This window comes from Cariama cristata, unplaced genomic scaffold (genome assembly GCF_000690535.1).
Source record: "Cariama cristata isolate BGI_N322 unplaced genomic scaffold, ASM69053v1 scaffold22629, whole genome shotgun sequence".
NCBI lineage: Eukaryota > Metazoa > Chordata > Aves > Cariamiformes > Cariamidae > Cariama > Cariama cristata.
Window position 1 is genome coordinate 16,934 of NW_009634403.1, and position 24,232 is coordinate 41,165.

General features: G+C 36.5%; 1 protein-coding gene across 1 annotated transcript in view; it reads right to left on the reverse strand.

The window, feature by feature from the left end:
• Positions 1-821: 821 nt before the first annotated feature.
• Positions 822-24,232, reverse strand: part of ARMC4 (armadillo repeat containing 4) — an 87,254-nt gene continuing 63,843 nt past the window's right edge. Inside the window, exon 18 of the mRNA XM_009707150.1 lies at positions 822-935. Within this exon, the coding sequence (XP_009705452.1) occupies positions 822-935 (114 nt within the window). The remainder of the gene's footprint in view (positions 936-24,232) is intronic.

Here is a 24,232-nt window from a genome sequence, read left to right on the forward strand (position 1 = left end):
AGCAACTCTAATCCTGAACATAATTTTATGCAGAAAAATAAAGTAACTACATCAATACAATGTTGTCCTCAGTTTAAAAACAAAACCAACCACAATAAGATAATGTGTAAATGTGAATGTAATACCCTGCTTTTTATTTACAGCTGGTAAATTTTAATTTGAGTTAAACACATGTTAATTAAAACACATGTTAATTAAAACACATTTCACCAGTTACTTATAAAATTAAGCACTATTTTGTTTGATGTTGGTGGAAACAGGAAATTTGGAGTGATGTCTACTGCTACAGCTGTTTGCAGTCCTTATATAACACCAGATGTGAGACTGATGTATCTGCATTTTGTCCTCTCCTGTGAATTGCAAGTGATCAAACAGGCAAAAACATAATGACAGGATGATTGGACAAGTTTAACATGAAGGGAATTGTTCAAGACATTCATAAATCACTGCACAACCACACACACAGTGAAGGAAAATTTACTGTAATGTCACAGATAAGCAAAACCATTTATATCTACAATGAATTTCAAATACAAGTGCATTAATTGCAGAAAATGTCTTTGAAGTATCTTAACTGATAGTCTTTTGCAAGGTGTAATACTAAAAAACAGATGAAACTAGATGTGAGCATTTTATAAAACCTGGGTGTGACAAACCAATAATGTAAAAACAAGCATAATTTTCTGCAGATTTATTTTTGTTATTAAATTATCCTCAGATAAATGAGCTCTGCTATGAAATACAGATGCTAGAAAGAGTAATCATGTATTTAAATGTAGCTGTATTGCAAAATGAGTGTGCTGGTAAAAGCTGCTAAAGCATCAGCCATACTTTGCTTTTTCTGTTGCTAGAGCCAATCTGCGAATGTTTGCTATGCAACCAGCTGCTGCCTCCTGCAGAGTTTCATCTGTAGAGCCTACCATAGCCAGTAGGAGCTAGCAAAAATACAAAAGAGAAACAGGATAAGAAAACCAAATAAGTATGCTATTATTTAAATAATATTCAAATCATATCTAGAACAATTGCAGGAATTTACCCACACAAAAAATAAACACTAAAAATCATATTACAACACTGTAGTATACTTATACACGCATACTTCTGTACACATATATATATTAACATACATACAGAGCACAATGCTTTATATTTTATCATATTTGTACCTGTGAACTGATATTTTCATGTCTGATTTTCTGTTTACTATATCATGCCTGTCTACTGATTGTGACTTGGATTTTTTCTTGTAAGTAGAAATTGCATATGCTTTATTTGAAATCATGGTTTCCCCCCCAAGGTATACTAGTATATTTGTACATGTTCAAGATTTTTAATAACCAAAGCCACGCTGTTTTTTTTTTTTGCCTTGATCATGAAACTGGATTCATGTGAATGGACCCTTGTGTCCCATTGACTGCAGTAAGTTTCTTTATTGTCACAGCAAACCATTGACGTTAAAGTGCTTGAGGGATACAGATCTGGGCATATCAGTCTTAAACATTTGCATTTAAAAGTACAAAATAAAAGCTCAAGAAAGGCGCCAAACTTTTGGAGCTGATTCAGCTTTTCAGTCGTGGAGTAAATCCTTTACTCTGGAAGTCATTCAATTTTTTCAGTGGAAATTCCCTTGGAGTAAGGTACTGTTCAACACAAGTATGACATAAGACAGGCCTTGATGATAAAACATTTTTACAAATCACTTCTTCAGTGTGTTGCAAATCAGTGATGCAACTGCAAATGTAATATATGCTAGAAAACAGAAGACTCTTGCTTAGCTTAAATCAGCTCCATGCAACCCTCAGATTTCTGAAAAACTGCCAAGCTTAATGTGCGTTCAGGTATTTTGAAGCTCAGACAGCTCTAATTAAAACCTGTATTTTCAGTTTGCAATACTTAGGATTTTGTGTTCACCCAAACAATGTTGAGTCAAACCACAGAGAAATCTGTTATCACTCAACTCCGGTGCATATTTTTCATACAGCTAAAATATTACACAAAATTATGAACTGCTAAATATAAAAGTATAAATTGAATGCAGACATCACATTCGTATGCTACCTTTTTCTAACCTTCCAGCAATCATGAGGCATGGGTCACAGCTGCACACATATGGCATTTTCTCAGAGAGATCAAAGCATTTTATACTTGAGGAAGTATTTGTGTTAGCCAAATGTACAAAACAAGCATCTTGCCAGTCACCTTTCACCCTTTGACCCCTACATGTAATTTGTAAGAGTGCCTGCGATAGGCCTGAATTACGTCAAAAAGAGTATTACGTAAGTTAAGCATCAATGATAAATTTTTCTAGCAATTCTTCTTCCTATAATTTCCACTACTATAACCAGATGTCTATGTTCAAGTAGCTAGATAAGAATTCTTGAAGTATGAGCACTCCTGAAAAGATATGCCAGAGTTAAAATGACATGAGAAGAAATGATATGGGAAAGCTTTATGTTCTTACACTTTATTTGCATGCAAAAACTGGGCCAGGGTCAGCAACCAGAGAAGTCAGTAGAAGTTTCACCACTGACTTCAACTGGAAGCAAGAGCAAGGAGCACATCTCTGTGTAATGATAAAGCTGCTCTACAAAGCAGAAAGGCCAGAATGCAAGTCTTATCAGATGCTTAACTTCTCTTTTTTCTTAAGAAATATTGCTGGATGAAGATCGTTCTTCCGTGCTATTTTCCACCAGCTGATTTCTTATCAGCATAAACTATAAAGTGTTTGTTTGGGTGCCTCACAACTTGCTTGTATAACTTACAGAGGAACACTGGTATAGATCCTTCATAACCCTGACTGAAAACCAAAAAATCTGTATGCACATACTGTCCATATGGTGGTTTTGGTAAAGCCGTAAGTTTCAAATTTGGAGGCAAGGAAACTATATGCCTTATGTGATTATTCACTGCATCTTCACAGATCTAATGCAAGACTTTTTCAGCAAAGTGAGTGCGGAAATCAAATTTTCATTGTAATTTCAGCATAAGACTTGTTATCAATGCATAAGAGCAGAAGTTCATCACAAAATAACATTTTGGAGACACATTATCCAGTAGAAATATAGCAAAAAGCAAAAATAGACCTTTGCCTTTATTATGACTACATGTTAGGTAGGACTCAATTCAAGGTTATTAATTTCTTTTAGCCACCACTTCTTCCTAGGCTCAGAAGACTTAGGAAAATACGTATTTTTTCTGTCACTTTCCATGGACAGCTCAACGTTAAGCAATGACAATGGCTGTAGGGGGGGGTCAGTGCTCTTTGTTGCAACTGCATTTTTGAAAATCAGGGTTAGGTATCAAACAGCATACTACATGACACTGGTTCAAAGTACCTGAACAGATGCCTAAAGAATTAGTGGTACTAATGCAATCAATGCAAACAGCAATTTTTATAAAGGTATCAAATACTGATTTTTTTCCTTTTGAGTTCAGGGGATCAAGAATCAGTTGCTCTCTAATTTGTTGTTCTTCTAAATCACTTGCCAGTGGTAACATCTGTAAGAACTGCCACGTCATACAAAATCCTCTGCTACACTGTTTCTCAGGATTTTCACAATACGACTTCAAAGAAATATTCTTGGAAACACAGTCCAATACAGTAGCTGCCTCTAAGGACTGAGGATATACAGCAACATTTGTCAGTTAACCTATTTGTTTTGTGCTACGAAAAAGACAGCTGAAGAGAAGATTATCGAAAATACAAAATATTTCAATATAAGTAGGTAATTCCATATTTAGGAATCTAACTTTGAAGATTTTGATATAAATCCTGCCTTAAATGAAATAAAATTTTGTTCTTTTTGTATATACCAAGAAAGTTATAATTCTTTCACTTCCTGACTGCTACTCCTTGACCTTTTCATGAGTTCAGTTCAATTTACTGGCAATTTGAGTTGTCCAATTCAGGTATGGAAATGTATTCATAGACAGTATACACAGACTATACTCACATATTATATATATTTGACAAGTCCAAGAAATCTTTTTTTTATTCCAATGCACCAGTGCAATATAACATGTCCTTCTTCTTGATGCAACGCCCTTGAACTTCATGTATCCCTTCCCTTTACTGTTCAGGTATTGTTTTCTGACACATGTAAATGTTAACAGATGTGAGAAGCAGTAAAAAAGCATGTGGTATAAATGCTTCTTTCTGGCACATAAGAGGCACTTTCCATAGACAGAGAAAGCATTTGCAGAACTATGTAGCCTTCATTTTCTGCTGGCAGGTATCTATACTCTAAGGCAAGAGTCCAAAATTTTTTGCACAGTTAGCACGTCATACCAGCAAATAAGCACAAATACAAGCTGTTTGGAGAACGTACAGAGCATATGTAGCATTTCTGGGTTCCAAAAGCAAGAGCAATGCACAGCCAAATCATTTAAATACTCAGAACAATTAAGATTTTGCTATTACTATCCCAGCTTTAAAATAGCACAGAATTGTGATACTATATTAGGATTGCACAATCATAGAATAATTCATAATGGAAGGGATCTCAGGAGGTCTCTAGTCCAATGTCATGCTCAAAGCAGAGAATCAGCTCTGAGGTTAGATCAGGTTGCTCAGTTTTATCCAGCCTGATCTTGAAAACCTCCAAGGATGGAAATGGCACAACCTCTTTGGGCAACCTATTGCAGTGTTTGACTGTCCTCATAGAGAAAAAGGATTTCCCTGCATTCAGTTACTCTCGTTTCAGTTTTATGCCTGTTGTCTCTCATCCTCTTGCCATGCATCACTGTGAAAAGTGTAGCTCCATCTTTTTGATGACTGACCTCCTTCTAGGTACTGGAAGGCTGCTATTGAGTCCACTTGAAGCTCTCTCTTTTCCAGGCTGAAAAAGCCCAGTTTCCTCAGTTTCTCCTCACAGGGCAAGTGCTCCAGCTCTTGACCATCCTGGTGGTCCTCTGATGAACATATTGTGGTTTATCCATATCTTTCCCATACCAGAGGCCAAAGCTTGGTGCAGTATTCTAGGTGTGATCTGATGAGTATTAAGGGGAACAATCACTTCCCTCAATCTACTGGCTGTGCTCCTGCTCATACAGCCCAGTATTGTGTCTTCTTTGCTGTCAGGACACATTGCCAGCTAATGTTCTGCTTGCTGTCTCCCAAAACCTCCATACCCTTTTCAGTAAAACTGCTCCTTGGCCAGTCAGTCCTTAGCCTGTACCACTGCAAGGGCAAGTGGAAGTCCTTCTCAGGTGTAGGACTTTACATTTGTCCTTACTGAATTTCATAATGTTCCTGTAGGCCCTCTCCAGCCCTGCCTAGGTACCTCTGAATGGCAGCCCTTCCCTTGACTGTATCGAAATCCCCGTGCATCAACTGGCAATTTGGCGTCATTGCAAACTGTATGACTAAGCAGTCCATTGCCTTCCCCAGGTCACTGACAAACATGCTAAATGGCATGGGTCCCAACCGAGAGAGCCCTTCGGCACTCCCCTTGTCACCAGCCTACAGGTAGAGCACAATGCATTAATTACTACCCTCTGAGCTGGAGCATCCAACTAGTTTTAATCCATTTGGTTGTTCACACATCTAGACTATAATTCACTGTAACTTGGACAGAAGTATGGTGTGGGAAACAGTGTTGAAAACCTTGCTAAAGCCAAGGTAAATGACATCCACTGCTCTCCTCTAATCTACAAACTTAGACACATAGACAGCAATCAGGTTTACCTTTGGTTAATCTAAGTTGACTGTTCCCAATCACCTTCTTCTTGTGCCCAGAAATGAGTTCTAAAAGGACTCCCTCTGTAATTACCCCAGACACCAACGTGAGGCTGACCAGTGTGTAGTGCCCCAGAGCAGGAGGAGGAATTGTTGTTCTGAAGACATGCTTTGCAAACTCTTAACTGTTGGGTCATATGCCCTCTGGCATACCAAAGGTGTAACAAACACGGAAAGTCTTTTGTTCCTCAGGGCAGTAGGGGATAAGGGGATAAGAGGTAAGGGGATAAGCCAGAATATTTGCTTTCATAGTCATACACTGTGAACGATTCCACCTTCTGCTGTCTGAAAGCACAGCTTCCTTCCACATAGGACCTTTGCCATCACAAAATAACCAAATGAAAAAGTGTTATTTCAAACAAGATAGCACAAGCACCAACGTAAGAACTTGTAAAAGTGTCATTTCAAATGGGTATGGATCCCTGGATGAATAAGACGGTAATAAAATGGGCTAGTAATTCTCTTTTCTATGATGTCTTTCTAGAATGTTTCACTTCTATGAAAGAAGTAGCGCAAGGAGATTTGAAAGCAGAAAAAGTGTAGACAAGTTTTGTACCAAGTGTAGACAAGTTTTTTACCAACAAACCCTGAATCTGACAAAATCTTGGATGATAGCAATGCTCCACGTACAACAATTTGTAACTACTCACTTTCCCTTAGTCACAGTCATTGCAGCTTCCAGACTCAGAGGCAGGAAGCAGGAAACAACGAAGTGATGTCTTCAGAAAGAATACAGTTTTGCATGTATTAATCTTTAAATAAGGGGTTAGTGACATGATGTGTCTACAACAAGTTTTTCAAAACAGTGGAAAGTGTAGAACAATGCTGCTGGAAAGAGGTTCCCTTGCTTATACAAAGCAGATAAAAGATCAGTCTATTGAATATTCTGGAGTCCTGTGAACATGAAAGGAAATAATGAATAGAGAATAAAGATAAAAAAAATATTTAATGCCCTTTTTCTCCTGGCTTCTTTACGTTTTCTGCTCTGTAAAGCAAATTTTATTTGATTTTTTCTCTAATCAGAAGGAAATATGGACAAACTCCTTCAACAAGATTCATATCTATACTGGGAAGCTAGTCAGAGTCCACACAGAGCTTAAAATTTCTGGAACTAAAGAGATTTATTTCAATACAACACCTTGTAGATTGACATAGCATTTCCAGTTGGTGGTAAGACTTGCCATTTTTTTTTAAATTTAGATTTAGTATCTGACTTCTTTTACATGCAACATTTCCTAAAGTATGCTAAATTTCTAGCACTGTGATTTTCTAATTGCATAACACTTCTTTTCCAAAAAAAGACATTTTTCACATGCTTTTTATAAACCTAACTTAAAAGAAAAAAAATACTTTAAATAAAAGCATATGGCAGAAGCTTATCCAAGAAAGTATCAGTCTCGATCCAGCCAGCATTTTCTGACTTTCAACACCATATTGCACACTGGAAAATATTAAAGCACCTAGTTTGAGTGTTATGTTACACATATTCCTATGAAAATACTTCTCATAAAATTAAATTATAAATAATAAAACATACTCCACAATCAAAGCATAATGAAGGTTAAGCAAAGTCACTGTTTCTAAGCCAAAATTCAGGCCAATTTCCTGATTTCCTCTTTCAGCTGAGTGAAAGGGTAAGACAACATGTACCATGCACAGCCTTCTAAGAAGAAGATGCTCATGTAAGTTCTGGGGTGTTTTCTGTTAATTTTGTTTTTCTCAGGTGGCACAAAGAGAATAGATTTCAGATGTAAAGTCTTGTGTGTCAGGGAACATTCTAAGCTAGCAGATGCACAAAATCCAGTACCAAGAAATTCCAGTAAAGGCAAAAGATGGGCAGGGCAGACACCCACTGTCCTGATTCTCTCTTGTATAAGGTCTCTCCTCTCTGGGACTAAGGGCAGAGCAACCCCTGCTGTAGTCTAGGTCACTCACTCTGAATGTAAAGAGGTGCAAACTGAAGCTCTCTGGCTGGAGTGGGAGAAATCCTAGGAAGATTGCACCTGGCTTCTTTTCCTTTCCTCTCTTATTTCTGTCTTTCCTCTTCTCTCTCCCATGAAACACATCTCCATTCTGGCAGCCATGGAAAAAGGATAACAACCTTTTGGAGTCACCCAAGCACAGCTCGGGGGATGAGGAGGTCCAAAGGACGTAGCTTGGGCTAAGGTACCCCTGAACGTGGTGGTGGTCAGCAGGCTGGCCAGGAGCTGTCTCTTCTCTCTCATCTTTCCCTTCCTCCCTCAGAAAACCAGTGAAAGAGTACAGGGCCAGGCAAATCTGTGCACTTTCTGCCAACAGGTGCGGGACATCTTAGGATGTGAACAAACTTGTCTGCAGTTTGTGGTGCACTTCCAGATATTAAACCATCTCACCTCTCTTAGGACTTAGGACCGGTGACTTGTCCTCGGCAAGTTACTTTTTCCTATGTGACTGCCCGTGACAAAACAGCTGTTGGTAAGGTGAATCCCACAAAATGCTGGGAAACAAGGGAGAAAGAAGAGTAGGGCTTGATAGATTCAGTGAAGTATTCTGAATGTATGATTACTGGTACCTTACCATGAAATGTTTGCTATTCCTTTAGAATACACAGCTTCAGTGAACTTCAACTGATTTTATGCCTGATGGTAGATTTGAAGTTTAAAATCCTTCCGGTTACAGCTTAATCTTTTTGTTTTTCCTACTTGCCATCTGACCCTTTTTGTCTACTTAGTTTTTTTAGTCACTTCCTGTATTACAACTAAACGAAAAGGTATTTGAGATATTTACCATATTTTTCCAACACATCTGAATTGTGCCTACTACAATGGGGACAGCACTCTTGAAAAGAGACCCTCCTGAGCACACACTAATAAAATACAAAATATGAATATAGTTCTCATACTCTCCAATAAGGTTAAATGTTGCATGGCATTACTTTGTAGAAATACATATAACCTGAATGCCTAAAGGGAATTATAATACAGTACACACACATACTTGTAAGATTTTATATATCTACAAAATATGAATAAGCCCTACAGCTCGCTCTCCACCTCATCTATATCAGTTGTCTATTTCTTATAATCATATAATTATTTACGGGAGGATGCCCCCCATCTGTGCAAAGACATAATAAGTGGGCAGAGAAGTCTGAATATCAGTGACAAGGAGAAAGTGAACAAAATGTTAAATGGTGAAATGTAAAATAGTTTAAAAACTGTAAACTTGCAGGCCACTTTAAAATACACTAAGTTTAAAGGTTTTCCCATGTCAAGTTGTTACTTACAGGACTTCGGAGGGATATTTCCAACAATTTCAGACATAAATCTAACTAAACATAAACATAGCATGTAAAGGTAATGTAGCCAAATAAAACTAGTAATAAAAAAGATTTCTAATCTTTGTTTTAAAGGTACAATTATATGTAACCAATTGGAGTCCTTAAAGGCAGACAGTTTGAATCTACATTCAGCTGTAAGATGTTTGGTGCAATATTAAGAAAGAATTCAATCATCATGAACATTCCAATATACAAAAAGTCTTATGGGATATGAAATTCATCCCACAAAAAGCAATAGGCAGATCTGATAATCCAGAAGTGATGAAGCTCAGGGTCTTACAGCATATTTTTATTTTAACCACTTTCTCTATTTTGTTTTTATTTCATTGTAGTTTTCAGAAGAAGATTAACATATGAAAGGCTTTTGGTGGGATAGAGAGAATACAGAACTTTTTTGTAATCTCAATAGAGTGACATTTTTAAAAAGCTTTTTTCAATTCACTGGAAATCAATTAATAGGAAATTTAATAAGATTCAAACAGGAGCCTGCTTACTTACTACATGTAATGGACATTCAAAACAGTACACTTAGGTCATGGATGTTCCTTTCCTTTCAGAATTTAGTTTGGCTCAATAAAACGTTGGGGACTATCCTTCCCTTATATTGTTGCCAGCCTGACCAATCTTTCTTCTTTGTATTTCCTCTTCCTTTTCCATACTCACCTGCTTTTTCACACTTTGCTTTCTTTTTCATTTTACAGGAGCATGACTTTTACCTTGCCTTTCCTTCTCAAATATTACTAATGAGGTAATATTCTCTTCTTGAGAAAGAACTGCTAATTCAGTTTTGGTTTTCCAAGTTGGTTAACATCACTATCAATATAAATACTATCATTTTGTCTGTCTGTCTATCCCTAGCAGTCATATGAAGATTATAGTCAAGTTAAGAAGAGGCAGTTGCAAATAAACTATCAGCAGCAAGTCAGAGGAAAAAAATGAGGTTTAAACTGTCCATTAACCCTCACATACTGAAGTGTTCTGCCTGAGTTCTCAGCAATACCCTGAAAATATGGTGTGCATTTTTCCCCTGGTTTGATATTCCTGAAATGCACTATAATTAGTCTGTCTTTGGAGACAACATTGAACTGCAGCAAAGAGACACCACAGTTTCCAGACTAATGACAAATTTTGCAATGTTTATCTTAAATTGCATCTTATCCTGCGAACAGGGTACAAAATCTGACTGTACTAGTATTTTCAAAAGTATGTTAGATCTACTGGTATGTGTGAACTGACTTCAAACTCCATTCTGTATTCAATTCAAGTACTGATTTTGATCTCTAAAGTTAATATAGCTTTAGGTCCAATGGTCTAAGTGTCTGTCTCTCTGCCTATATATGATCATTATAATCAGAACCAGTGGGGTGCTTTTGCTAGTAAACCTTACATATCAAAGTCTGGGGATAAAAGCAGGGTGTTCTCACTGTGCATCCATACAATAGCATTTATTTCAAATAACGAGCCAGGGTATTTTAAAACTGGGGAATTTTGTGTCATGCAAGAAGACTGATTTATAATCTCATGTTTTTAGATATGTGGGTGGCAACCGTGCATACCTTTATATAAACTGGAAGATGAGTGGTATTGTTCAACTTACAGTCTAGTTTTAGACTAGTAAATGTACTAGAAAATGTTAGAACACAGCATAAATAAATGTACAGATGGTATGAACATAGCTCAGCTTTATTCATGCAAATGTGAAACTGAATGTCATGAAGCAAGGAATGATCTGGGGCTGTTCACGGGCAAAAGTCTGTGTATAGTCCACATATTCATTCGTATCTGTAGATTTAAATGTATGATATCAGAGAATTATATATATGATATCAGGAAAAAATTTTAAAAATTAAAGCAACACATAGAGGAAGTTACTTTTCAAGACTGTCAGGCTGGTTCTTTTTTGTTATTAGAGAAAAACATAAGGAATAAATTCCTTTATACTGAGGAGTCAACTTCCTATAATCAACCCAAATTTCTGAGTCACTTGAGTCATTTCTTTATGAACAGAGTCTGATACAGTGGTCATAAAATATATTTACTAGTGCTGGAAATTTGTGTGCTTTCTGAAAGTCTGTGTTGTGGAAAAACATTACCATGCACACTTATTGTGACAGATAAATGCTTTGGTTTTTTGGTGACTAAAACATAAGAGATGGCTTGAATTAGCACTCCATTCAGGTCATATTCAACCAAAGTATTTGCATGATTTGCATATCATTCTCCAGAGTGGAGTGAGGTATTTTTTAAAAAATAAGCAAAACACCTCCTCAAAACCACTCAAGTACTCACTCTGGCTACAAACTGCTCGAGTAGCTGCTGGATTTTGTAAGCTTTGTGAGATAACAGATTTTTAAAGATACTGTGTAGCCTGCAAGCAAGCCATAATACCTTCCTGCCTAACTGGTATATGTCAGTCAGGCAATACTAGAGGCCTTGATCTGCTTCCTTCCCTCACTAAAGATGTAACTATGAAACAGGGAATGAAAAATTAACTAATAAAAGTTAAATTTAAAACTTTCCTCTGATTAAAGTATAAGTCTGTTCCTCAATTTTTCTATTTAGTAATTGCTCAACTTTAATTCCAAGGTGCAAGTTTTGGGGATGTTTTTGGCTTATTTGTTTGCATGGGCTTTTTGGTTTTATAAAAAGAAAGTTATAGTTGTGCTTGGGCAAGCGGAGGTTGTAGCACATGTATAAAAAAAAGCTCTGCTAAAGCTGGTTAAAGCATGCAGGGGGAAGATGTTAAAATTAATTTCCTAAAACCATGTAACTCTCTGCTTGAATATAGGAAGAAAAAATTTATGTGGGCCTTCTAGCTGAATGCTACCACTGCAAAAGGTAAAAAGAATCACGATTAATACTCTAAACTCAGTATGGTGTTTACTTTGTATCTCAGGTAGGATGAAATGGTTGGAAAGGCTGGTTAACTAGCTACACAAAGTATTATTTCACTTAACTAATGCTAGCACAAGAACATTATTAACAGCATGTTGGACATTCTTGGCACACTGCCACCTAATTATAACAATATGTGAAAGCTGGTGTAAGACAAAGCATTACTCCTACATGGGGAATGTACTTTCTTTTTCATCAGTTTGCAATTCAAAAGAGGCTACTTTTTCATGAAAACAGTGCATTACATGCTTGAATCATGATAAAATTAAGGAACTTAACATCCCTTCCTGAACAGGAGCATCTTTATGCAGAATATTGGCATTTGTCAGAGTGGTTTCTCAAAACACAGTTCCCCCATATGTATTTGTGATGCTGAAGAATTAAACAAGAGTATCAGTTTCTCCCTGCACTCCCCAAGAAGTCAACAGAAATTTAGAGATAAATAACTCCTACATTTAACTGCAAATTTTATGAGAATTCTTGGATTATGAGAAGAAGGGAGAAAGAATAGAAACAGTCTGATCAATCAGAAGCAAAACCAAGATCGAAGTGAGGGCTTCAGGGTGTCCCTAGCTGTATCTTACATTGAAATTTTTTCTGTTCAAATTGTTTGTGAGGACTTTATTGCTTCGCCCAAATATATGGACATTGTTTCAGTTCTAACAGATAGTTACTGGCAGTCCCTTTGCATCTGCTGCATGTGTAGCATGCAACACTGTCCAGGGTAGTAAATCCAATGCTTTCATGAAAGGTAAAAACTTCCCACTGAGCTGTGATGTAATTGCACAGGAGATTTGACCTCCATGGCTCAGCACTGTGAATTGCAGTTTGCAACTGGCTCTGATCTCTACTACCATGAACAACTTTCTTGTCAGCAAAGTTTGCAACCTCACCATTCATCACCCTTCCCATTATCATTTGTGAAATATTGAATGGCAAGATCCCTTGGCTGCAAAACTCGATCCTAATTCCCACACTTTGATTCCTCATTGTTAACTAATTATTTATCCCTTCTAGGACTTTGCCATCTCATTGCATAGCAGTTTAACTTCTTTAAGAGTTTTGGTGAAGAGTGCCGTTGAATGCTCTCTTAAAATCCAAGTGTGGTCAATTCCACACTTCCAAATAGCAACAGCATTATTGCACATGAATAGACTATACAACTGATGAAAAGAAAAAATGCTTTGAGAAGCAAAGGACTAATAAAATATTCTTTATACAGTGAATGTCCAGCAAATCCAGCACAAAAGTATGACAGATCTTCTTTAGATATATACACACTCCATTAGCCTATAATGCCTCTGAAGTCCAGCAATTATCTCTCTTTGGAATTCCATGACAGAGCTAATCCAGTCTAATGACTGTTGGATTTGTGCAAATTGCACAGACACAATGTACAGAGATAAAAAGAGAAAATAAACCTGGATTCATCCCACATACCTGTGGTCAAGGCAGACAGTAGGCAAGAACTAGTGAAATATAGAACCTCCAGACGGCAATTCTGGTTTTGGGTGTTCTGGAGATTTTTAACCTTTCTATACTGCCACAGAACCCTAAATTATGTATCTTAGCCTGAGTCCAGTATTTGGAACTGTCATATCTGTGTGGCAATATGGAAGACCTTTATGAGTGCCTGCTTTCTCAATCCCATGTCATGGATAATTTTTTTATTTTTATCTTTATCTTCAACACAAATGCAATGAGTAGACAAGATACAACCTAAAGTCATTTTCTATCTAGCTTTCCAGTCTCCCCAGATCCAAAGATAACATAATTTGCAGTGTATCATAAGACTCCTTTGGTAATTAAATAGCGTTATTGGTTAATATTCTCTTACTTTAACATTAATTTTTTTCTTCAAAACTTACAGAGATTATCATAAACTGTGGCAAGAAATCCTGCACTGATTAGCAGCTGGAAAATACAGCCAATTATCATCCTTGGAGATAAATGTAAAATAAAATAAAATAAAATTTCCAACTAAATTAAATTGCAGAGACTTTCACTCATAGTCTAGGAGAAGATACATTTTAGCTTTTAAATACAATTGATTGTTATATAATCATAATTGCATCAGTGATTCATAAGCTGACCCTGTCCTCACTCAAGCCAGGACAAATTCTCACCAGCCTCATGTCGCCTGACAGCCTTGTCAGGTCTTTAGACTTTATGCCCAAGTACAGAACACTGACCAGGAACATTTACACTAGAGCCCATTCCATAATCTACACATTGCAAATGGACTTTTCCTTAGCATCTTTACCTTGAAAGAGAGAGCGATAAGATGTGCCATACTACTTAAAAGATACTGTAGAGTGCTCTTTGAAATGGCGACATAAGAGAGATTACAATGACTAGGGTCTGAAGCCAATTTGAACCGAGTGATTGATTCTACAGGAAGAATTAGAAAAAAGAAGTTTTCATAGATAACAATGAATGCATAATTTGGTACATTAAGGATTCCTGAGTGACAATTCAGCCTCTATTTACATACATGTATACATATGTATATGTATGTATATAGGTATTTGTGTATTGTTCTTGGTTTTTCTTATGTTCAGCTTCTTTGAATAGCTCCTTACATACAAGGAAATGATTTTTTATCAGCTGAATGCCAAAAATAATTACCTGGCATTCTTTCCTTATGCATTAAGCCCAGTATCTCTCAAGAAAACTAATTTTAATATCTGACAATTTAGCTAAGTTATTATTCCATAAACATAAAAATACTATTATTGCCAAATTAGAAAGAAACATTTCACATAGTCACAAGGATAAGAGCGGTGCAGAGAGCTAAACAATTGCAAGAAGCTGCTCTCTGTATTTCTGTGGTTTGGAAACAGTGCCAAGTCGGAAGGAAAAGACATTCTCTGCATTTTCTAAAGTAAGATAAATACAGAAAAGAAATATAGATGAAAGATGGAACTGCTATCTATGGACTCTGCCAGATTCCTTGGCTTTTTGGCACACCTATTGAAGCTGGCAGATTTAGCCAGTAGCAATCTTTTCCATTAAAAGGAGCAGCATATATTTTGATTTAACATACTTTGTTTGTGCATTTTTAAGCTTCAAAAATTTCTTATTTAAATTTTTTTTTAATGATTCCTTCTGCACAGTTGGCTGCAATTGCACTTATTTGAAGCGGCTCATTTATCACTAAAAGAGCTGCAGGGCACAGCTACTGTTAAACAGCTCCAGCAAACCTAGAGCTTAGTGGGACAAGCTTCTTTTTATAAGACTAAAAGTTGTTTAAAATGTGCCAAGAAGAGCTTTATGCCAACCTCTAGGTTTGTTATCCAAATGTTACTAAATTAGAGGTCTCCTGAAGCACAGAGTTTGGGCAAAGATAAGCTGATCTCCCTTAGGCTGCTGTTTGTTCCCATCCAGGATCAGCCAGATTTTAACAGAACACTTGCTACATATCATAAACTTTAGTAATGTGAAATTTTAAAAAATAATCTAAAGTCTGAGGCTTAATCTACACTGAAGCCAAACATCATTACCTTTGGCAACATGCAAAAGCAAAATGTTTTACATGTACGTACCCTTACTTTATGAATGGTGAAATTTTGCTTATTATGAAGGTAAAGGCTTACTGGTTTCTGATTCCTGGAGCTGAAACTGTAAGGAAAATGTTCACACCTGGCAGTTGCTAACAGAATAGAAATTGCAGTGGTGCAACATTCTTAATTTTCATCAATCCTTCTGAAATGAAACAAAATATGCCAGTATTGGACTTCAGTTTATGGAACCTCTTATATGTGAAATTTTAAAATGAGACGTGATCAATACATTCCGCATACTTTCTGTAGACAACAGACACACAGAAATTTTGCCATCTAGTGCCCTCTTTCTTGATGTCCAAGAACTGTAACAACAAATTTATAAAAAGCAACAGGCATCATCTTGGAGTATGTGTCAAACACGATCTCCAGCCTGAACTGTGGAGCCTGAATAGAGTCAACCATGACAGTTAAAAAGTGGATTCTTCTAAACTTAAAATAAAAATATAAATATAAATACGTAATATGCAAATACATAGTCTTGTGCCTCAATAATATTATTGTGTAGATGTTATATGAAATATTTTTGATTGATTCATAAAGATCTTATCTTAAACCTTGCTTAATAATGTAAAACTCTTTATTCTGTATTCAACGTCATCACCAAAGGCCCCCTCCAAAAAACAACCAACCCCACAGCCAAACACTTCTAAAGAAGTAGGTACCAGTGCTTTTGCATTTCATTTTCTAAACTTCAGATATATATGGTTTATAGCAAAAAGTTGGTTTTAGAAGGTTTTCAGTAGAAATTACTAGTAATTGTCTTCCATATTTTGTAATTCATATCTATTTATTTCAGAAAGATGGTCTTACGAAAGAATTTTCACATAAAATGGTTAGCCAAAACTTCTTGTAGGGATTTATGACTTTAGCAAACAATGACCAATATTCTGGAAGCTCTGTACAGTAAAATACACAAAATGTATTTTTTAGTACAGTCATTATAGGAAAGTATAAAAGAAATGTCCAAATATTAAATCTATATTTCACAATAATTTTCATAAATCATGGCTAAACCAATTGGTTTTATATCTTAGATTATTACAAGGGAATGGAAGAGTCTATGTGTGATTAACCTTTCTACCACTAAGAATAGAACTCAAAAAGCACAAATACCCCTTATTAATTCATCATAGAATTCAGAAAATACGTTATAGCTGTTACGCCTTCTTTGCCAAAAAAAAAAAAAACCCAAACAACAAAAAACCCCAAAAAACGAAACTGAAAAAATCCACATGCATCTCTTGAGGCTATAGTCTGATGAGAAGACAGGAACAAATCTGATGGATTAATTAAAAAAATCTATATTAAAACATATGAAAATACAAATCAAGTCCCATTCTTAGGAGCATGAGTCTCTGCTTTGCCTGCCTGATTGTACCAAGCACTCAGAATCAGTTTTTCAGAATCCCTGGTGAAGTTCCCATAAGCTGTAACAATTGATAATCCAGAAGGCACCTATTAACATTTTGTAATATTAAGAAAATGGCGCGCTTCCATGTTGCGCAAATAATTCAATAAACCAGACCACGGAGTAAGGCTGAAGATCAGTTCTATGCACTGGTAGGCTGGATAGACACTATCAATATTAAAAAATGACAGAACATGAACGGAAATTCTGATCTTCTGCATTTCAGATATGTACGGTAATCATGAAGTTAATGGTTCCTCTAGCCCAAAGACAATTAGTTCTCTATGCACAGTAGAATAAAACAAGAGAAAATGGACTTGTTCATAGTGCAGCACAGCAATACTATCCTTAAATAAACTTGTCTGGATAATAAAAGCAGCTCAGAACAATGCAGAGCTCAAGAGAGGCTAATTTACCCTGACTAGCCTAGTCCATAGGCTAATTTAGCCTTCAGCACAGACACACACATGCAAAAAACTGCCAACAGCACCAGTTATGGTTCCCATATGGAATAAGTGTCTTAAAGTCTGGGTGACTGGCTACTATCCAGTGGTCCTCCGTTTTCACAAGAAGCTTACAGTCAGTACTTGATATTTATGTTTTACTTACGATAATTAGGTTGCAGCTAAGAATTAACAGTAATTGTATTTTGGTTTGTTTGAACTATCAAATATGATTAATACACTTCTTTTTTTTTTTTCCTACCACTCCATTCCTACCTGTTTGTTCACCTCCACCTTATTGTGCGCTACATTTCAATGGAAAGTTTTCTGGGGTCTTCTTCTTCTTCTATAGGTATACATAATGCCCCAGTAAAGTGAACTACTTATATGTGATCAATGGCTTTAAGCATCATCACGGTACACAGAAATAAATGAATAAAAATAAAATTTCATAGCTTTACTTCAAGCACAAACTTTCAGTCAAAACATCAAGAAATCCTCATATGAGATACTGGAAATTACATCACTGGGAAGATTTCCCTAAGTGTTTTAGAAAATTTATGTACCATCTCATCAGGTACTTGCAAATGCAGAATTTCACTGGCAAGCAGAACAGGCATTTTTTAGCTTCATACTTTACAATCAAAGCCACCGGTATTCTTTTCACAGGCCTTAATCCATTTGTGTCTACATAATTCAAAAGTATTTGCCACCTTCTCTGCTGGTGAACTCCTTCAGTTTTCTAATTAATTGTATCTCTGCCAAACCTGGAATCCTCCATTGTGGAAAGGTATTGTTTAAAGGCATTACGAGAAGCATCAGTGTGTTGGTCTCTTAAAATTTTCCTCTCTAAAACAATACAATACTTGAATACATTTTCTGGCTGCTCTTAAATTGTGAATTATTCTTACAAAAATGAGAGCTAACTCATCTGACATTTATAAAGTGTATTGACAACAATTAAAATCTGATTTAATCTCCTGAAAAAAAAATCAACTTATATCACAAGGTCTACATTTATTGTTGATTTACATGAACAATATTATCTACTTTTTACTCCTGTGCATGAAGGTCAACATTATAGCACGCGAAGGTCTAACTTCGGGAACAGTTTCCAAAAATACATGGAAATCAAAGTAGAAAATTGGCCGAATACAAACTTTGAGGGGAACACTGTGGCCAAAAAGAATAATGAAAATCTCTGATGTTCAAACAGAGCTTACATAGAAACAGGGAAGTTATTTTACCTGTTTTAAGTATTCATACAGATATTACTGGAACACTGAATTCTGTTCTGAAGTATGTTGAAATTCAGTCCAAAAGGGAAGTTCAAAAATAAAAAATTCAGAACTGACACACAAATATAATTAAAGAATTAAAAAGATAGAAATTCCATCAAAGATTACACTCACTTAGCTAATTAAAAAGAGGACAATGCGACAAGTAATTTGATCTTACTCAATAAAAATGTATATGAAAACACAAGTTATGCAGGGCTTTTCAGTTTACCAAGCAACAGTATCATACATGTAATTCCGCAAGATAAAGCTAGACAAACTTTAGGCTACAAATAAGGTGCAAATGTTTTTATGGAGAAGGTATTTAACTACTGGAACAAGTTATGATGGCTCTAGTGGATTTTCCATTGCTGGAATTTTTTAAGTAAAGAGTCAGTGTTTTTCTAAAAGATATACTCTATTCCAAACAGAAATAAATTGAAGCAATGTCTCTGGTTTGTATGAGCAGGGTTAGTCAGACTAGATCATTAAAACGATCCCTTCCAGTATTATAATGTATGTACCTATCATTATTTAACATGAGAATAGTGTCCAGTTTACTAGACTATAATCTTATTTAAGCTTTTAAAATATTGGCACATTACCTTTCTTCCAGCCCTGCAACTTCCCCTGTACCGCAAGCTTGTTGAAAATCAACATTCAGGAGGATATTAATTTAAATTCAGCTGTCTGAAAGCTAGCTGTTTAGACTGAGCTAGTCACCTAGGTCCTTTCTATACTCAGTGGAGAAAACTAGGTACCTTCATGAGTTTATTCCTTCCAGATATCTTGGGCATCTATTTTCTGCTAGGACAAGTCTGCAGGTGCCTCTCTCTCTTTCCATTGACTACAGAAAGTGTCTTAGTTTAGACTGCTTTGAACTCCATACCTAAGAGTGGCCAAAGTTAGATGAAAGGAATCCATCCTTAATACTTCAAAGATCTTTTTCAAAATCCCTGGATTCAAGTTATATCTGCTAATTTAAAACATCTGACTTTATTAGATGATATTCAAAGTGTGCTTCAGTTGCTGCTAGGCAGATAGTGTTTCATCACCATCATAGCATACAAATGCATCTCTTCTGTATTTTTCTAGGAAAAGAATAAATTATTTTTAATAGCTCTTTCTTGTTGCATTATTATTCAGAATTCTGTCATTCCTGTCTAATAATGAACTGGACTGTATCTTCATTTAAACAAGTTCTCCACTGCCTTAGGATGGGATTCACCCCATTAAACATAGATACCTACAGTGTAGATGTGCGGATCTGAACTTTCAACTTGCACTCCCATTATAGCCAAAGGAGACCAGAAAATACTGCCAGTAGAGACTGAGGTGCCTTATCTTCGCATAAATGTCCAAATTAGCAGAGATGAAACACAGTAAAGAATCTATTCCTCTTCCTTGACTATTATAAGAATTTGGGTGACTATTTCAGATTGGCATGTCCACAATAAAAACATTTAAAGTTAAGATGACTAAGAACTTTGATGAATTTTGTTCTTCCACAGCCTGATTTTGGGTGCTTATTTTCCCTTGTTCTTATTTGTTTCCTTTACTTTTGTTCTTCCTTCAATCATCTCCTCAGAGGTCTATTAGCCTCATAATAAAAGACTGGCCTCAACTCTGTAGGTGATGAGGCCATTGAAACTTCCTAGGCCTTTTATTCCACAAAACCAAATAATTCATATCACTTACAAAGTCAGAAATTAACTTCCACAATAGATCACCTTTTACCTTTCTTCATTCGCAAAGTAAGAACGACCAGGAATAATCAGTTACATGTTTTTCACTTGTATATACTTTGAATCTTTTGAAATATCTGAAATATTTAGAAGGTATATTATAAGGAATATCGTAAGTGCCTATACATACCACCCTCCTCACTCACTCACTTCAGAAGCATATCTCAGTCTACAGCTTGCCAACATCACCAAGAAAAAGTGTGACTGTAACACAGAGAAGCATTGTATTAGTTTGACATGGTCACATGGTGTTTAGGACAATGATTTAAATATTCTTTCAGGTTCTTCGGATGACTTGAATTCTTCCTTTAAAACATGTTTAGACTCATCTTTTCACTACTAAATTAGCTGCCCTTCCTCATCTGCCTGTGCCTTGAAGAACAGTCTGTCTACAATTCATCTTAAAAGAGCATCCCTATAAAAAACCCTGTAATCTTTAGTGGACAGTTGGAGATCTTTTCATGAACAAGCTTGATTTTTCTAAGGTTTCAGCAGCAGTCAACTATAGGTAGACATTTTTGTTCCTTTGCAACAGTTACGTTTTAAGAGAGATCTTCTGCTGCTTCCATGAAGAATGTGGTGATGGCTGAGTGCTTCCAGCTGTCTGTGACTTTTCTTATTTCTCTTCCCTCTCATTGTGACAGTTTCCAAGTGTGAAGAACACTGCCCGGTACTTTTACTTATCTTTGCTATAAACTCCCAATCCCCCACTGGATTTCTCTTCTCCTTTGGTTTGTGCACAGTTATCTCCAATCGAACTCCGGTTGATGCCTGTTCCTTAGTCTGATGTCTAAAAATTTCTCCTGCTTTCTAGTGTCCCACATGTCATTACTGGGTCTTTGAAAATACAAATCTCTTTTCCAGTACAGCCATGAATTTTTACTTCAGAATGAGGAAATATTTTCTGGTGTTTGGTAGAATGAAAGCATTGATTCATCTGTCACAGGTCATAACCACTGTTCCATTCCCAGTCATAAGAACACTGAGCGTGGAACTGAACATAAAAGAAAAACTTCATAAACTGCCTTTCTAAACTTGCTCCAAAATCACTCTGTTTGTCTACTCAGAATTTCACATGGCAGCTGACATACACCAGTTATTTCCCAGCTTTTTTGTCACATAGCCTTGCTTGAGAAAACGGAACATGTTTTGGGTGCAAACAGGTGAAAACTTGGAACACTGGTTTGCTCTCACAACTGTCTGCATATACCTGTTGTTTTTTGATTAGCAACTACTGTTTGCAGCAGTAGTAAAATGTGAAATATGAGAATCTGGCTGAAATTACTCTCCCTCTATATTTTTATGCCTGGTTTCCTGGACAGAAATATGTACATACACATTGTGTAGTGAATGGTGAGAAAGTCTGAAGCTTTGTCCCTGACCAACTGTTCAAGCACTCAGCAATTGTGTCATTCACGCAGAGTAAATGTTTCCCTGAAGCATCAGACTTTCTGTGCACGTGGACATAGCACAAGAACATGTACTGAAGAACACCTGTGATCGTGCATGTATTGCAACCTAGTCAGAACTACAGCAGCTGTGACATTAATCCAACTGGGTATGACTACTGAAACACCAGATACCTGGTAAAAGGATGAAAAAATATCAAAGGAACCCAGACAAATTTTGCAGAAGCAAAAATATGATTGGTCCTGGAAAAATCTGTACATAACTACCCCTACATAAATACAAAGTATGCTTTCAGTCAACTATTCACTTGAGAAGCTAGAAGAATGAAAACACCTGCACATTCTGTCATCACTAAGAAGCACGGTGCAAAGATACCCAATAGCACAGACACAGTGCTGCAATTACTGTCTCACTTGGGCCGGGCAGACCAACTGAATAGACCAGGCAAGATTCAACACTGTACTGACTCTTGCATTGGAGTAACTAAATCTCCTCCGCCCACTCTCCTTGCCATCTGGAAATGCCTCTTTAGCCTTTCTGAAACTCCAGTAATTGATTCTTGATGGCAATTCCAACAGTGCCAGCATAGGAGTCAAGTTCACAAGCGCTGGCGGATTGGCCAGCTGTGCCCTGAGCTGTCATGGTGTGTGTGTTGATTTGCATCATGATTTGCTCAGCTTTGGTAACACAGAACAAAAGTACTTGGACTAGCACATCTGGAGAAACTATCATAGGTCCAACAGAACATATTTTCTCAGACTGCCTGCCATGCTTCACTTATGACATGGGCATCCTCACTACATAGGAACCACTATGTCTCACTGGTCTGATATATAGAAGGCCGATTTGTTGCTTCACTTTGCTTTGCTGCTTTGCCATTCTAGGTATAAGACAACACATAAGCATTAGAAAGTGATTGGAAACATCACAGTAACATAATAGTTAATTAAAACAGGCTTTATTTAGGTTCAGAAACTCTAGATGACCACAGGTCTAGATGACCACAGGTCCTCTTGTGGGTGGGAGAATTCCATTCCCTAAAAAATAGGGGCAAAACCAAACTACACACTTTTCAAAAAATCGAAATGCATATACTGCAGTCATAGTACCAGAATAAGGTAAATCATCTGACACAGAGCTCCATGCTACCAAGCTAGACAGGTAAGAAATCTCAAGATAGCTCAAGAGTGCTAGGCTCTGATGACCTCTCACTGCACTTTTGTCACTTTATGGCCTAGAGAGAACAGACCAAGGTGGAGGTTTTTCACAGTGTATTAACATGGATCTCTGAGCCATGCTAACTTTAACACATACATTGGTATTGAATTCTCTCTGGCTATATCCTAGTTGAAAGGCAAATGCATTTTGCAATATGCCCTGCAATCCTGATTCCCAAATGTTCATACATATTGTGGTTCCATTTCTGCACCTGCATTTTTTTTGACACAAACTAGAATGTATGCATCCAAGTTTAGTCCTAATGTGCAATCACTATGTGGCCAGGTTATGCACTTAGACATAAGAGCTGGAAACTGCTCCAGTGTCCTACTGTTAAGACTTACCCACTTTATCAGTTTGCCTTATGTCAATGATTTCTTAAAGAATTAAAGGAATAAAGACTTAGTAACAGCTCCATTTATACTTAATATGTTAGAACAAAGTTTCCATAAAATGCTATTTTAAAATATCTGGATAACTAAAAATACAGAACTATTATTTGTGAAGAATGTTTTTGTTTGTTTAGATATAATTACTTTCATATTCTCCAGATTAAATGTCTGCAGCATTTGTAATTAAGCACTTCCATGAATGTTCACTTGAATGTAACTGAAAACAAACACATAGAAAAATGAAATATCTGCAGGTGTTGAATAAGATAATTACATGTAGCTTTCCTACTTATTTGCAGCTCTTAACACTAATTATAGGATGTGTTTAAAGAATATCTTGAGCTGGATGGATTTCTTACAATAATTAATATCTTCTAATTTTAAAACTATCAAATTTGTTTTCAAGGCTCAATTTACAATTGTAAATTGTCACACCTCATTGTTACACATTTGCTGGGTGACCCTAGGACTTCAGATTCTACGCTACACACACTGACACTTCAGGACACTGAACAGAAGACAGTTTGACTGAAGGGCTGGACAGATCTCCTCTTAAAGATTCACACTTATTCAGTACATTTGACTGTGCATTGGCTGACAGTCTTTGGTGTGGATGACACCAACCATCTGACTAGCTTGGTTTAGTTTATCTGAAAACATACTCCACCAAACTTCCATTATTTTTGTTTTTTGGGGGACTAGCAAGAAGTAATCCTTCAGGTAAATTAGTGTCTTCCAAGGATATTTCATTTTTTACTGCCAGTAAACAAAATGGGCAGTAAGGAATCATAATGTTTCTTTTCCCAGCTACGTATTTGGTTC